Consider the following 17873-nt stretch of genomic DNA (forward strand, 5'->3'; position numbering starts at 1 on the left):
CAGGTACAAGAATACCATAACCAAGAGAAGAATCAAAGAAAGGATATATATTGTGTTCCCTGGAAGCTGGGAAAGGTTGAAATTAAGACTTTTGGAAGTATATAAGGTTTATGGAGAATTCTTCAGTACAGGAAGATAAACACACGCAGTGTCATCGGGACATGTACAAGCTAATTAGGTGTAGGAAAAAAAACTTAAATTAGGTAAGATGGGATACATATGGTGGGGGGGAGTTAGAAAGAGTCCCCCAGGTATGTAGAAGCAAGGTTTTGGAGGGTTTTGAGTGATATGGAAAAATGTACGTCTTTCTCTTGTCTGTCTGACCTCAAAGGCTAAATTCTTTCCACTATTATCTTATGCTGAAAGTTTACCCTACCAGTCCTAGTAAGTTCATCCTGAAACAAAAGCTGCACTGGAACTGGAGAAACCTATTAGGGACTCACTACGTTTGTGAAAAAAATTATGAGAACCACTGAAATACAGGTAACAATGGTGAAGACAATTAAAATTCAGTCAAAGAGGTATTTTTGAAAGCAACTCAACTTGTAAAGCCTCAGCAGGACCTGACAAATAGCTGAATGTGTTAGATGAATAAAAAGGAAATCAAGGACACCCATGCTCTTCTTGCTTGGGTGTGTTTTACCCCTGTCACAGTAGGGAAAGCACTAGGAAAGAAAGACTTGATATTATCATCGTTAGAGAGGAATGAGGTCAATTTTAAATATACTGAGTTTGAGATGTCTATAAAACATCTAGAAGGAACTTTTTTGAGGCAGTTGAACATAAATATAGGCCAGTAAAATAGAAACCGTTCATGAGAAGATAAATGAGATTATCTAGTTAGTGTAAAAGCAGTGAAAAGAGAAGGAGAGAGAGTCTAGAGTCCTCAGCCAGACCAACGTTTTAAGAGAAGGTAGAGTAGATGTAATTCTTTAAGTTGACAATGATCTTCTTATAGAAACCATAAGGATTTAATGAAAATCAAGAGCAACTAGTACTTTGGAAAGTCAGTAGGAAAGAATATTTTAAGAAAAAAAAAGCAGATGATAGAGGAAGATCAAGAAAGATAAGGGCAGAAAATTATCTATTAGCTAGAAAATGCAGGGGTCACTGGCAACATTAGAAAGTTCTGCAGTGGAATGTGCTGAATAGGAATCATAATCTACACTAGTTTTGAGGACTGAAGTGTGACATAAAAAAAGAAAAAGTGGAGGGAGGGGGTTGGGAGAGGGGGTGGGGTTATGGATATCGGGGAGGGTGTGTGCTATGGTGAGTGTTGTGAAGTGTGTAAACCTGGCGATTCGCAGACCTGTACCCCTGGGGATAAAAATATATGTTTATAAAGCTGTAAAAAAAAAAAAAAAAAAAAAAAAAGAAAGAAAGGATGAATCCCCAAGTTTTGTAGCAACATGGACGGGACTGGAAGAGATGATGCTGAGTGAAATAAGTCAAGCAGAGAGAGTCAATTATCATATGGTTTCACTTATTTGTGGAGCATAACAAATAGCATGGAGGACAAGGGGAGATGGAGAGGAGAAGGGAGTTGAGGGAAATTGGAAGGGGAGGTGAACCATGAGAGACTATGGACTCTGAAAAACGATCTGAGAATTTTGAAGGGGTGGGGGGTGGGAGGTTGGGGGCACCAGGTGGTGGGTATTGTAGAGGACACAGATTGCATGGAGCACTGGGTGTGGTGCAAAAATAATGAATACTGTTATGCTGAAAAAAAATAAAAAAATTAAAAAAAAAAAAAAAAAGAAAAAGTGGAAATAACCAAAGACTATGAAAGGAAGGGAAGTACAAAGGAAGAATTTTCAAAGTCAAAAGGAAAAAATATTTAAAATAAATGAGGCTCAACCATTTTATATGTTGAGGGAGAAGAGCCAATAGAGAAGGAACATTGGAAGTAACAAAAAGGGGAGATTTTGCAGCACAAGCTCTTGCAGGAGAAGGGTAGAATCTAGAGTAAAAATAGAGAATATTAACTTTGGTTGGAAGCATGATAATTAGGTATTTATTCTCCTGAGTCAGGAGAGAGTGAAACCAGACTTGGCTCATAAAAAAAGCTGTAGGTCGAGAGTTTGGAAGATGAGGAGATTATGTTCCTTTCCATTCTAAGAATAAAACTATCTGAAGACCTTCAGGTTGTGGTGTTTTCCGGAGCTGACATCTTTTTTTCTTTCATGTTCCACATCTAATTGATGCATAAATCCTATAAACAAGGACTGTTGAATGAAACAATCAGAAACCTCAAAACTCCACGTGCCAATAGTCTTCATACTTGTATCAGTTCTATGGTGGTCAGTAAACCGGCTGTTGAAACTGAAAAGCTAAGGAGCTAGACTGATTGACCCAGAGTTGTGGAACTGAAGATAAAGTTGAGGGTGTTGACAGAAAAATGATTGAAAAACTGGAGGGGAGACAGGTGGGGGGGATGGGTGAGCCTGGTGGTGGATATTAAGGAGGGCACGAATTGCATGGAGCACTAGGTGTGGTGCATGAATCTTGGAACACTGAAAAAATTAAATTAAATTAAATTAACAAACAAAACAAGAAAAGCTGCATTATGGTGTCTGAGGTAGGGAGCGAGTCAGTTAAACAGAAAGTGGTCTGGGGGCGCCTGGGTGGCTCAGTGGGTTAAGACGCTGCCTTCAGCTCAGGTCATGATCTCAGGGTCCTGGGATCGAGCCCCGAATCAGGCTCTCTGCTCAGCGGGGAGCCTGCTTTCTCCTCTCTCTCTACCTGCCTCTCTGCCTACTTGTGATTTCTCTCTGTCAAATAAATAAATAAATAAAATCTTTAAAAAAAAAAAACAGAAAGTGGTCTGATAGCCAATGGTCTCAATGTCTTAATGAATTCGGTAAGAGAATGAGAGCTGAAAAGTTATGAGGTTATATTTGGAGATTTAAGATTTTATATTATGTCAAAAAATAATGAAGGAAATAACATTTTTTGAATATTGGAAAACTAAATGGAATTTTCTATTTTTAAACATTTTATTTATTTATTTGACGGAGAGAGATCACAAGTAGGCAGAGAGGCAGGCAGAGAAAGAGAGGGAAGCAGGCTCCCCGCTGAGCGGAGAGCCGGATTTGGGGCTCCATCCCAGGACCCTGAGATCATGACCTGAGCCGAAGGGAGAAGCTTAACCCACTGAGCCACCCAGGCGTCCCTAAATGGAATTTTCTTAATTCCTTGTAACTACTCTGTTTTGCTAAAATTCAATTTTCACAGGAATAATTGTCATTTCAAAACATCACGATCCTAAAGCACAAAATGTTTCACAGGACTCTGAAACTAAAGATGACTTAGGGAAGAAAATGAAAACAAAAGTGAATTTCTAAAGAAATCCCAATTTAGCATATTATAAACACAAGGCTTATTTATTTTAAAGTTATAGCTGATATTTTAAAGTAAATTTAACTAAATAAATCAACATACAGCAAGAAAATCAGGCCCATCTTTGTTGTACATGAAAAGAAGCAATCCATTCAATTGGTCAGTTCTGAACTTAAAGGAAATCTCAAAATCCATTCCACCATGAAACACATTCGGATGAAGTTCCAGGAATCCTTTAAAGAAAAGAATATGTACACATAAGCACATGCAAAGCATTACCGCCTGCATCGTAAAGGTGGTACAAAGACTAGGACGCACACTGTCATCGAGCAAATCTTTGCAGAAGAAGATGCAAATTGATGGTAAGAAATCCCCCTTGTAATTGTACAGAAGTGGCAGAGTGAACTTGATATACATTTTAAGAGGAAGCAATTTACTCTCTAAATCATAAATATGATTAATACTATCACTGTTTTCTATCAGTATTCACAATAAGAAATTGCATTGACTAAGAGAAATTCAGAGTAATGACAGTGTTGAGAAGAGAGCAAAGGGAAAGTACATAGACTAGGATATTCTTTAGCTTTCTGTTCGGAAGGTGGTTTAAGCAACTTAATAAAGAGCCAGTTTAGCTATAAATGTAGGAGGCAGCGGTGGGCTTGCATTAGGAGAAGTAGTACTACCCACCAAGTCACCGTACTCCCTTCCGCCCCCTCACCCAGGGTGCCTGCCAGGCAGACTGTGGCTGGGGAGGTCTGCCAGGGACACTGCCCCTCGCCTTTACAGCAAGCTTAGGAGCAATGGCGGTAGTGGTGGTGACATCTCCCAGCTCTCCCTTAATGGTCTACTCACCCCATTACATAGCTGAATTTTACTCTTGGGAATACTGTCCATCTATATAATGGGATAAATAAATAAAATCCTGTTGAAACATCTTTCTGGTAAATAAAATCCTTTTGAAACATCTTTCTAAGTAAAACTGCAGTCTAAGTAAAACAATTGACTTACCAAAAGATATTTTTGACACGACCATATGTCAGCCAAAAACTGCCGTGGGCTAACAGAGATCTGATACATGAATATATGAGTCTTACAACTCATTTTACATATTCAGACTTTGAGAATATATTTATGTATATCATGGCATAACTAGGTATTTCTGTGATACTAGGTTCATATGAGGTTGAAGTAATTGGATAGGGGAGATTAAATTGGGCGAAGAATATAACATACATGTTAAGCAACTACTGGTGTCTGTTTTAGAACCTTACCTGTTCCTAGGAACTGGGCTCCGTCCTGTAATGCAGTGGGGCATCCCTCCCAGGTATCATACACGTTGACCTGTTCTTCAGCATTTTGCCAAACCAGAGGCTCCCAAACAGCAAAGGGGTTATACTTCTTCATAAAATACATATCCTTGACACAGCCCACAAAACCCTTTTGGATTATGTCTATAAGAGTTGGTAGATATCAAGAGCTGGTTGATGTACTTTGAACATTTTTTTCAAGCAATTAATTTTACATGCTATTAAAATAAAAGAAATAAGAAATCGCTCTCGCTACCTATTTACTACAAACCTCCTAATGATTCACGTAAAGACCATGCCATCACCTATGCTAAGTGGTAACAATTACAATGTTTAGCCCCAGTTCCGACCCATCATATCCGCAGAAACAGATGTTTATGCAAAAACTTTGGTTTTATAGTAGTAGCCAGAATATTGCCTTCTGAACTAACGAGATTTCATCTGCCACTAGTCTTAAAAATAAAAGTGTTATAACAAGTTTTAAAAGATTTGAAGGAAGTGTTTCTATTAAATCTACAGTTTGTAGTTTGGTTTCTTCATCATGATGAACCAGTCTGTTATACAAGTTAAGTCCATGATTTGTTTTCATATTTAGGAATTGATGTAATGTTGACCTGAATCTTAGGACACCCTGGATCAGGCGGATGTGGGATTTATGAACACGGCACACAAGTGATAACAGCAGGTTGGAAAAGAAAGAAAGTGAGCAAATGAGAGAATTAGAGAAAGAGAAACATTTCGTACAGCATTGTCCCTGTTGATCAATGCAAAGCTTAGTTCTCAGCTTTGGAGTATATGACTTGATTCTAGGGAAGGTATTTACGAGCTGTCAAAGTTCTACAAAGTCATTTTATATGCACAATGTCAGATTATTTATTGATTAGGAAGATATGTCCTCTACAAGAAGGGTCCTGCTATCAGGGCATTCTCCCTCTTTCCGGTGCATGGATATACCATAGCCAGGAAGTGTACTTGATGGGTAAGGAACAAGGACAAAGGCTGGAGAGAGCTTGATCTCTCTCACTCTCTCTCTACCTCTCTCGTGTGTGTGTGTGTGTGTGTGTGTGTGTGTGTGTGTGTGTGTGTGTGTGAGAGAGAGAGAGAGAGAGAGAGAGTGTTTTTAAGGGACTTCTTTACCAATCTAAACTAGTCCAGTAAAAACCCTCTCTAGAAATATTTCTAAGGAGGAACCTATAATTCTGTCTTGGGTATTTAAATATATCCCTCTCCAAATTTCACTGAAAACATTTTATTCCTTTTGATCTTCATCATGATTCCCTGAAGACCACCACACAAGCACAATGTATACTTACCTAGGCTTTAGCTCATTTGTAATATTTATGTAGTTACATTTTACTTCCTGGGAGAAACTTGGAAGACACCCTATGCCCTTCAATGAGAACATGGGAAAACAACCCTAAAATCATAGCAATGCATTTGGAAAGGTGATTTTTTTTCTACTGCCTCAGGTTAATTTCATCCAGGTTAGTTTTTTTATTGATTTCATTTTGAATCAGTTTTTGTTCTCTCATTCTAAAAATATAGGAATTATTTTGTCTCTGTCTCAATTATAGCACTTACAGCATTTGCTCAGCATTATATACCCTCTGTAATATGCCCTCTATTCTGGCAAAGACCACATTTTATTCATCTATGGACATCTAGGGACTAGTTTAGCGCTGATCACATGCTCAATACTCAGGGAATGTTCTTTACCCTATTGAGAGGATAAATCAAGTCCACAGTTTAACATTTCTGTGTTGTTTCGGTTTAAAATCTTCGAAAAACTGATACATAATCCTAAAATAAGATACCTTTGACTGAAATTAGTAGCATTCATTTCAGCAAAAGTTTAATAAACTCTTTTATATGTCGATGACTGGCACCAAGAATTGAAATGCAAGTAATACACAGTCACTTTAGGAAAGAAGACACCTAAGGAACTTTTTTGACATACTGATAAAGGAAATACAGCATGAGATAGAATATAATACTAATATTAATACTTTAAAATAATGCACTCATACTTGATCGTGTTGTAAATTTTGGTGACAACATATAAATCCTATACCATCAGCAAACTTACCAGGATCCTTTCTGAGGATGGTATAACCCCGTGGAAGCCCTCCCACAAATACTCCCGTGTTCCCTCCAATAATCGTGCTCCCATTCAGGGCGGTCAAAGAACCTATGGAAAAGGAGATGAGAATTCCAGGTGTACCAGGATAATCTGGGTTCTACTAATTCAATAAATGCTTAAACCCTTCACTGAGCCCTGGACACCACTCTTTCTTGGTTCTCCTCTTTTTTATATTTCTTCAATGGTTTTTCCTAACGTCCCGACATCTTGATGTTGGAAGGACCAGGCTGTCTCCCCGCTCAGATCTCTTTCTCCACATATGTGGATGTCCTAAGTCCTCTGGAGGGATGACGTAGAGGGCTGAGCACCTATGCAAATGACCAGGTGAAAGACCGGAAGAGGCCTGGGTCCCTGGCTATGTTGTATAACAATGCAAGTCTCCTGTTAAGACTTCTATCCGACTCCATATTTTCTTGGGAGTAGGGGCTTCCCCCCCACCCCAGAACCCAAACCACTCTAATTAGCTCTACTTACATCTGTTCCTTGGTGTTAAACACCATCCTTAGCTGACAATTCCCATTGTATATCTTTATCTTGGAAATCTTCCCTGAACTAAGAGTTGAATCCAGAACCCTACCTGATATTTCCATGTGGATGCCTCACAGATACTAAGACTGAATGCCTTCAGACTGAACATCTCTCTCCATATCAGCTTCTCCCATGGTCTTGTCAACCTTAGCTATGGCAACTTAGCTATGGCTATGGCAACTATGGTCTTCCAGGTGCCCAGACCCTAAACTTAACAGTCATGGTCTATGTTAGGAATTAACAAACTCTTTCTGTAAAGGGCCAGGTAGTATATATTTCAGGCTTTGTAAATAATGCAGCTTCAAATGGAACAGACAATACATAACAAATGGATACAACTGTGCTCCAGTAAAACTTTATAAAAACGGTGATGAGATGGATATGGCCCATAGGTAGTTTGCCAACCCCTGTTCTACTTGAATCAAATGTTAAATTAAATTTAATATTTACAGTATATACAGATTTCTCATTATAACCACAATTTTACTTCCCTGGTTCAAGAAACTGTTTTTTTCTTGCTGAATTATTTTATAATTATTACAGAAGTTTATTGACTCCCCCATTTCCATCCTGTTCCCCTTAAAATTCATTTCCAAAGAGCTTCCTTTTTTCTAAGCAAAAGCCCACAAGAGCCTATGTAATACAGCCCTAAAAGCCTCTCTGATTTCTGCCTATTACTAGGCCCTCCACCCACTCTTTCCCATACTGGCCTCTTTGCTGGTCCTTGACATGCCTTATATATATATTCCCACTTCAGGACCCTGGCACCAACTACTCCCTTGGCTTGAAAACATGCTTCTCTTGGTTACTCTCCTGGCTTACCCACTTACTTTCCTTAGGTCTCTGTTCAAATGTCACCTTATCAAAGATGGCTTTTCTAACAGTCCCTTATGAGATCAAAACATTCCCTCCCCAATACACACACACATAACACAATTTCTCTTTTCTCCTGCTTTATTATTTTCAAAATATACCACTACTTAATCTCGTTCAACATTTATTTATTCTGCCTCCTGCCCTTCTCCCACCTGAGATGTAACTCTTGCTCTTTGTATCCAGAGTTTCTAGAGCAATACTGTCATACAGTAGGTACGCATTATAATTTTGTATTTCCTGAGCATATTAATAAAAGCTTGAATCATCATGCAGGTACTGTGACTGTCTTATAATTATATAAAGACAGTAGAGAGGGTAGGATGGAAAGAATACTGAACTTCAAATTACAAAGACAGGATCAGCATCCCAAGAACACTATCAATTGTGCAAATTGGGAAAAGTTATTTACCTTTCCTGAGACTCAGTTTCATCATTTCTAAAATGCATATAATAACTGCTTTATTTTATTTGTCTTTTGTGGGTCAAAAATAACATGAGAGAACATCAGTATAAGCCCTTGCAAATTGTAAAAGACAAAATTGCTGCTGATGACTCTGCTGTTTCTCTTGCTTTACTAAAACTGTGCATAATGAGAAAATGGTTGCCAGACTTCATCATTTTAGGAGCAACCCAAAGGCAAATCCAACAGCAATGCAGATGAAATTGAGAGGAGATAAAGGTGAAATGAAAGATGTAGAAATAAAATCAACAGAAAAGTATAGCCACATTAGCATAGCTATAGAACTATATATATATATAGTTCTATTATATATATATATATATATATATATATATATATATATATATAATATCTTTTTCTTACCTGTATACTGCCCATCGAGTGTGATTTGGCCAAAAGCCTGATGCCTAATAGCTATTATCTCATGCCATTTGTCATCACTGTATTGTTTTCCACCATCATTAGTTGTAGTAACTTCCACTGAAGACCCCTTGAGGGAATGAATGAATGAATGAATGAATGACTATATATGTTTGTAAAGTCATATGCATATAATTCTATATTTGCTAGAAATCAATTATAAATTTTGACATGATCATGATGGAAGCATGCATGCTCTTCAAACCAAACTCAACATTAAAGTTGATGCCTAACATCATTCTAGCATGTCTCTGACGTCCTTCCGCAAACACCATAGTACTCAAGCCTGAAAAGATCTTCTCTTTGGAATAAAAAATCTCTTACAAGCATGCTTGCATTTTGAGCACTTATAGTCATCAGAAAGGTAAAGAATTTTCTATTCTAAAATTATAGCTCTTAAGATTTTGGTAGAAATATGAAATAAGAATTTAAAACTAATAACATACTATTGAATCTGGATTGTTCTAAAGATGGGGAAATGTCTAGCAACTTAGTTTCTCTTACCTTCACTACACTGCTAATCAGTAGAAAGAATGAGAGTCATATTAAAAATTAGCCACTTATGATGAATACATTGACTATTATTATTGCAGTTAAACTTTGTACTCCGTGCTCTTTAGTCTAAAATCTAGCATTTATCTTTAAAAAAAAAACAAAACAAAAAATAAAAAATAAAAAATAAAAGAAAAAAAATAAAATCTAGCATTTATACTTGTATCTGAGACCATCGCATCATAGATAAAAATGAATTCCTAAGCAGTTAAGAGTAGGAGATGGCAGACCTCAAGAACAGAAATGAGCAGAAAGGAGGAGAGGATAAGGAAACAGAGAAAGAGAAGTAGAAGAGAAACCTTCCATTTGAGTACTTTCTAGCCAAGTAAAAACGTTTTCAGCCTATCAGGTTCAGCACAATGCTACCCTTTTTAGTGTTAGTGGACAAATAAAAGTAGAAAATATTTCAACTTCATCACCATCATCAGTTACTACTACTACTGTTAAAGAGAAAACCACCAGAAAAGTACTCTAAACCTTCTAAGTGAAAATACATTTCTTTCTTAATTTCTGATTTTCTTACCAATAATTAACTTCAATACAATAAAAATTTTTTTTAAAGACTGGGTAAAATATTATAATTTTTAAAAGATTTGTTGGAATATTTCCCCAAACTCCCATAATTTTGGAACACCATTTTTCAAAAAGAGAAAAGTGATAATTACCTGATATAACTGAAGATTTATATCACAAAAAGGGCGTGAGTCATATCACCTTAAGTAAAACAATTCTGTTTATATTTCCCTAACATAGCTTCAGCGATGTAACATGTCCATTCTACACATTTAATTGGCTCCTGTCAGGCCTCATACAGAGCATGACAACATGTATGACATACAGAAATTCATATTACCAAAAAACAGCTTTTAATTTCCCATGAGGATGGGTGGGTTGCTCCTCATGTGGACAATATCCCAACTTTTACAGACAACTCGATCAGCTAGAAGGATGACCATTTGGTAAATCCATTTTCTAATCCTTGAATTTTTGTAGGTTGACTTTCTTTATATCTCTTTCCTCTACCTACTCTTTTATTTTCTCCAATCCTATTTCAACATTTTAATATTTTACAAACACACATTTCATTATCGTAGTTTAATAATTAAAACCAGAACTGGTGTCGTGCCCAATTAATGTGCCCTGGTAGCATGCCCATTAGTTTTTCCATTAGTGAATTCAACAATACTAATGGGATTACTAGCATGGGATGCTAATTGGGCGTGACATAAGAAACTGGCTTACTTCTTAGCATACCCTTGCTAATGATGAAATTAATGAGCATTTTATTAAATGCTGTCTCATCAAAGTGTACTTAGTTAGCGTTAAAATTGTTACAAACGATGCTGCATTCTAAAGATCAGGTGTCTGAGTAAGTGGTTCTTCATATTATGTTTGGCAACAATTTGAAGCATTAATAGTTCTCTACATCAGAAATCACATTTATTGGAGACAAATAAGAGTACGTAACATACAGCCTCAGGATGCCAAATTTGCTTTATACTTGGAAGAACTTAGCATATTATTCTTTGATGATCATTTGAAAATTATGTCCCCCCCCCAATGTTAAGAGAATAATTCTGTGATCAATTCTAGTATCACAGCATGCAGTTTGTCCTTTCCATTTGGAAAATACCAGACATGTTAAATAAATGCCGTTCAGAATTGTTTGAAAGCTTTCACTTTTGCAGGTCCCTCCTGAGTGAAATCAGAATATTATGTGAGTTTCTTCTTAATACCCCTGAACATAAAACATTTAAATGATAACCACAAGTTATTATTGGTCAACAAAATGTCATCTGACCAAGTATATCCAAATTGGAGTTAATCATATAAAGCATGGGGGATGACAGCTAATTGTTAGAGACTTAACCAAAAAAATACAGCAATTAAGAATTGGAGGAACTTTTCTTTACTGTGACTCTTAATAATAATTCCAAGTGTTCAGTTCATATACCCAGTTTTAAATATCATGAAGAATCTTTCCCCCTTCCCCAAATATTTATTCCCAGAATGCATTCAACCACTGAAAAGAAAACCAAATAAGTTTTTACACCTATAGCCTCTGTGTAGGAATAGGTTGTTATGTAAAGAATTCATTACTTAAGTTTATTAACATATTTTAAGGAACATACACAATAACTTTAAGCTATTTTGAAGTGATGTGCTAGACAGTGGTGACTTTAAATTCCTATAAAATGCTCTTTTCGCAATTCAAATTTAACTCTTATGAATGGATTTGGGACAGTAATTTAAAAATAATCATCAGTAAAAGTCAAAGTTTCTAACAAGCTGAGAAATTAAAACAAGTAAGAACTGAATTGTTAAATAATCATTAAAGAGTTGGAAATTTTATGTAGAGAATATGGATAAATGGATAAATTTCTTCATTATAAGTATATTTTACCAATAGTTATTGAACCGGTCAGTGAGTCTATCCGTCAAGAGACATATATTTACTGAGCATCTACTATATTCTAAGGACTTAGCCTCAGGGATCTGTTTCAGGACAAAAGAGTCAGACTTGGCCCTCACTGAATTATACAGTCTGATAAGAAAGACACATTAAGTAAGTAACAACTTGTCTGATGAGTAAAACAAGGCATTCATTAGATAATCTTATGTCATTCAAAGATAGAGGAAAGAAAACTGGCTTACAGTAGTACCTAAAGTATTCAAAATATAATTTGAACATCATTGGGAAGCATATAGAAGTTCTAAGTTTCTTAAATGTGAGATACTTCTAACTTTCTACAAGCAGCTGCATTCCTGTTCCCAACTAAAAGGAGAAAAAAACAATGGAAGAATATTCAAAATTTTCTCCATTCCAGTTTCAACATTTTTTTGTCTGAAAATATGTAGAGACTTCATTAAAAAGTGAGCAGATATGATATGCTCAGTTTACCTCCATTGGAGTATAAATTCCTTAGTGGTGGGAAGGACACAGTCTCTGCTAGCTTGAGCTCACTGTTTCATACGGAGATATAGCATCATGTCCTAAGACCACTTAGTATAATATACCTGATCACGTGTTCTCAAGTACATCCTAAGCTAATCTTGCTCAACTAATACCTTATATTCTTTTGAATTAACTAATTGTCACTTTCTTAAAAATGCACGTAACTTTTGCCTTGTGGAGAGATACTTTAACTCCAAATAAAAATTCACTTGCCAGGTATCATTAATTAAACCCTTCCTATGCTCCTACTCCTCCAACTTTTGGCTATAAACAATTCATTTCATACTGGGCGGCACCTACCAACTTTTTAAACAGGTTAGGATTTGGGTATAGAGAGTAGGGACAGAGTGGCTGGAAAAGCTAACGACAGTGATGAGTGCTCTATGTAAGTATTTGAGGGAGAAGGGAAAGGGGCAGAAATGATTGGCAATGCCCTGTGTATGCCTCCCTGAACTCTGCTATCATGTCTCACACTAATCTGATCATTGAAAAGGAGGTGAAAAGATGAGTCAGAGTTTTCTGGCAGCCATTCCCAGGACCTTCATGACAATTCTATGGCTAAGTGGAGTAACCTCTTTACCTTCTATTCTGCAGAATTTGAAGATACCACATTCTTCAAAGAGACACAGTCATGCTCCAGATCTGGGGAAATCATTTTTGTATTAATTCTGCAAAAACTTTGCCCCATGTTTGGGGTGTGTTTGTGTGTTTATCGTACCCAAAATAGGTGATGAACAACAAGCCAACATACGGTTGCAAACGGAGCTCTGGGATGTGCTTCGTCATCTAGAATCACACAGACATTGGGATGGACATTTGCAATGGGAATGACCAATTGTAAATTCGAGTTAATGTGAAGCCACCTCACCATAGGACACTCTCTGGGTCTTGGTCCTTCCCTGACCTGTCCAACTCAAACAGAGACTCTGTACTCCAACCGTGGGACCAGGAGGCCCAGATGAGTGGATGGCAAGAGTGAATGACATGTTCATTTCTTATTACTGTGTTCCTAGTGCGTAACTGCATAGCACAGCACATGGAGCATAATAGGTGTTTAACAAAATGGCATTAAATGAAATAAACTACATCCAGTGCCAGTTCGATCACTAAATTACTGTGTGACCCTAGTTAGGCTATTCGTCTAAAGCAGGGATGAAAACAATACTATCTCAAGTGGCTACTTCAAGAGTGAACTAAGATAATTAATGTGAACCCACATTGTATACTTTAAAAGCTCTATGAATAAAGGGTTATACAATTAAGGTTTTTCTCCACCTGGCTTCTTCTCAATTATTCCCAGATATAAATGAGTTGGGGGAAGAAAAGCAGAACAGAATTTTTCATTTTCACTGACCTTCTTCTATCTCACTGTACTATTTTCCTTCCTTTTCATGATTTTTGTTGATTTTGACCATTTAGTCTCTCTTTTCACCTTGTTAATTTGGATGTTCTTGGAACATTTTCATTTTATCAGTAATTAATGTCTATTTCACATCATTTGAAACAAAACATTTTTGCCTATTTATTTTATGAAAATAAGACACCAATGTGATCCATTCCCCTACCGCCTTCTCTACTAAGTTGATACCTTTAGAAAACTTTCAAATCACTTATCTTTCCCTCTCCTTCAACTTTTAGTAATTTCAGCACCGAACAGTTATTAGAGGTTAGTTTGTTTGTCTGTTTTGCCTTTGCCATATGTCTCCTCTATTTCAAATAGTCTTTGGCAGAATAAAACACATTTCTAGTCACACTGCCATTAAATATTTAAGCTGAACTTAATATTGGCAGTTTTAATATTCACCAGTGCTTTTCCTCTTCATAGTTCAGACTTTTCTTTTTTCCTTCTGATTAGATGACTTGCTGAAATATTTCCTTCCAATACGGTACATGGATGGTATTTTATCTGTCTCTGGGTATTAATAAGCGTTATTCTTTCATGTTGACAAGCAGCAGAGTATCAGAGTTAAAATCATGGTCTTCGGAGGTAGAATGCCTGGGTTTCAATCCTGACTTCTTCACTAATTAGCTGGATGACTTTGGGGAAATTAATTTAACCATGGCTCTGGTTTTTTTTTTTTTTTAACTTGTAAAGTGGGAATAATAAGAAAATCTACCTCATAGAGTTGTGGTATTTAAACGAGTGTGTGTGTTTACATATACAGTCAACACTTAGAATCATGTCTGGCATATAGAGGTCCTACAGAAGCAATAGTTTTGTTTCACCTTGACTAGAACTTCATGAGTCCTTTCAATAAAGTTATAATCAATTCTTCCTTAAAAGGATATGCTGTCCTACTTTGTATTCCACGATGTTTTAATCCTTTTTATTGTTCAAGTGTTTTTTTATTGTCCTTCTGAAATTCTTCTTATTTGAAGATCTGAAAATCTTTTTTATATTTTTTCTTACGTATTTTGCCCTGCTCATCTCAGGCTCCGTCGTGTCTCTCTCCTAATTCATTTACTTAGAGTTTTCAAATGATAAATAATATTTTCAGTCCTGTTACTCCATCAACTTCAGTGTGCTGGTTGTTGGGTTCTTTTCCCCATTGCCATCCGCCTGGCCTTCTGAGACAGCTGCTTCTTTTATTCTCTCTGGCTGTTGGATTTGCTTATATGCGAAGCTACTTCTTCTTTGCTTACTCACTGCCCATGTATTGGTACCCCTTAAGAAACTGCAATTCTACAGGACACCCAGGAGTCTATGCCTGAGTGCCTACCAACTACTGTCCTGGCAGTTATCAGGCTCCTGTCAAAACACCAGGTGTAAACCTTTCTTCCTTGTCTTTCCAGTTGCTGACTCATGGGTCTTCCAGCTTCCTGACACAGGGAGAACCCAGCCAGAATCTTGCGGTCCTCTGCAAGGAGCCGGACAGGATGCTCAGATACACTGAGTCCAGCAGGCCCCGCCTCTCTTCTTTAAGGTGTGTGGGTGTCCAGGGCGTATTAGGTGCTGATCCTCACCCACAGCTTTTGGCCCATGACTTAGATACAAAGAGAAAAAGTCATGCCAGCTTTACACCATAATGTAAAACATTGACTTGGCAGGCATAACTTAGGATTTAGATCAGCAGTTTAAAGTTGAAACCCTGAGGAAATGGAAAGTAAATCATCTTTTACAAAACCTTACTCATCCTCCATTACGCCCTGGCCCAATACAGTACCTACTGTCAAATTCTTACCAATACTTGTTTAACACAAGTGAAGACAACTATTCAGTAATTTTTTCATTGCCTTTGGGAAAAATTTAAGACTTCACATTTGCTTACAAAGCACTCGGGGACTTGGTCTCCATCCACCTTTTCAAACTCTCACATTTCTCTTTGTTCTATATTACATTCATATTATATTCATCTTGATGTGTAGAATAAGTCACATTCTTGTCTACTTGGGCACTTAATGTTTGCTATTTGCTCTTCGGAAATTTTATTCTCAGTGCCTTCCTGATCTCATTAGTATCTCCCCTGTCCTGACCCTTCTCAAACATGCATCTTCCGTACAGACATGTGTTCTTGCTCTGACTTTTCCTCATTGTTGTGCATCTCAGTTAAATATCACATTTTCAGAGAAGACTGACAACTCAGAAAAGAAAGACCCTTTATTTTATGCTCCCATAATAAACAGCTCCTTGTACTTTTCTTCCATAATGTTCATGAATATTTTACATTAATTTTACCTAGATTGTTTCACAGGGGCATAGCTGAATTTAACTTTAAAACTATTATAGTCTGTGATACCCAGCATTATAGTACCTGATAGGAACATAAATATTTGCTGGTAAACAAAGGAGGGAAGGAAGGAAGGAGGGAGGTACGGAGGGAGAGAGGGAGGAAGGAAAAGAGAGAGAGAAAAAAAGAGAGAAGGAGAGAGAGAGGATATGGAAGAATTAAAGAGAGACATAGTTTTGCTTTCAAGGAAAATAAAAATAGATCTATTCAAATGTATTTAAAAGTTTCCATCTTCATTATAAGATAGCATATGGTTGTTAAGCATGCAGATTCTCAGTCAGACTATGCGGTTTGAAAGAGAGCTCTGCTATTTTAGCTGTGGGCAAGTCGTCAGCACCTTCCTAAGTTCCATTGTTTTCATCAGTAAAGTGAGGCTAATAACAGTACTTACCTCCAAGTTTTTGGTGAAGATTCAATGTGAAATATAAGCGCTTACCTCAGTCCCTGGCACCTAGTACACTCTCAAATATATCAAGTCTTATGATTACTCATTTACCTGAGGATCAAAAAGAAAACAAGGACGTCCATTCTTCAACTGAAGTGCAAAATACTCTTCCTGATTGCCAGGCGATGCAGCAAAAACAATCAAACCTTCAGGCACCCTTGTTCGAAAGCTGGCCTTAATGCCTGGTGAGACAAGTGCAATCAGCATCAGTGCTGGGGTTTTGTTGATTCTTTCTGATAAATGTACATTTACTTTCATTATTATTTATGATGTAGTGAGTACAGTCAGGGATTTATACACAGCAATGTAGTGGGATAGTCCTAGCCATTTGGTTTTAAATATATCCTGTTATGAATGCCAACCTGTTCTTGGAAACTCAAGCCTGCACTCCCACTAATCAATATATAATGTACTTCCAATTTATGCAAAACTCATCAACATGAAAAGACATGTTGTCAACCCAAAATTGGATACTCAGAGTATCAATGTGAAAATATCAGAGCCATAAAAATAAATGGGTTTTTGACATGAATGAAAGGAACACAGGGGGGCTTGTTTAAAATACGTAGGAGATTTAAAGAATCAGTCTAGTAATAGAAGCTAAAAACTAGAAAGACCTGCTATGAAGAAGCCCATAGAGCCAATTTTCTGAAACAGGATCCTACAACCAAATGGTCTGCAGCTTTCAGAATTTCAGGGTCTCCCTCACCCTTCAGATCACCTACTGCCTTAGACACACAATGCTCTTGTCTTAGAGGAATTTCCCCAGCTCACAAAGCAGGGGAAGCTTGTGATGGTCTAAGATGTCTTCCCACTACCCCACATGGTCTCAACACATGGTATCCCACTCACTTACAGCACCCTTCCTTGTGTGTAACACTTTTTGCTTAATGTATTGAAACTGACACAGAAGTTTAAAAGATATAGGCTTTGTTCTCAAAGAATTCCCAGTTTAGTTGGCAATAAAAAATGTATGTGTCTTAGCAGACAAATTGTATGATGAGAAACAAATAAGAGGTCAAGAACTTATTTGAGAATCAAAAACAACTCATGATCACAATATTAAATAATTAGTGAATACTGATCTGAGTAGTCATACGGTCAACCAGAACTATGGAAGTT

The 17873-nt window shown here is 37.0% G+C and overlaps 1 protein-coding gene across 1 annotated transcript in view; it reads right to left on the reverse strand.

Annotated features, from left to right (window-relative positions):
* The window catches only part of USH2A (usherin), a 705277-nt gene that overhangs the window by 418848 nt on the left and 268556 nt on the right, over positions 1-17873 (reverse strand). Inside the window, 5 exon segments of the mRNA XM_047705734.1 lie at positions 3442-3572; positions 4611-4790; positions 6733-6834; positions 9014-9140; positions 16803-16933. Coding sequence (XP_047561690.1) covers positions 3442-3572; positions 4611-4790; positions 6733-6834; positions 9014-9140; positions 16803-16933 — 671 coding nt within the window.

Source organism: Lutra lutra, chromosome 15 (genome assembly GCF_902655055.1).
Source record: "Lutra lutra chromosome 15, mLutLut1.2, whole genome shotgun sequence".
NCBI lineage: Eukaryota > Metazoa > Chordata > Mammalia > Carnivora > Mustelidae > Lutra > Lutra lutra.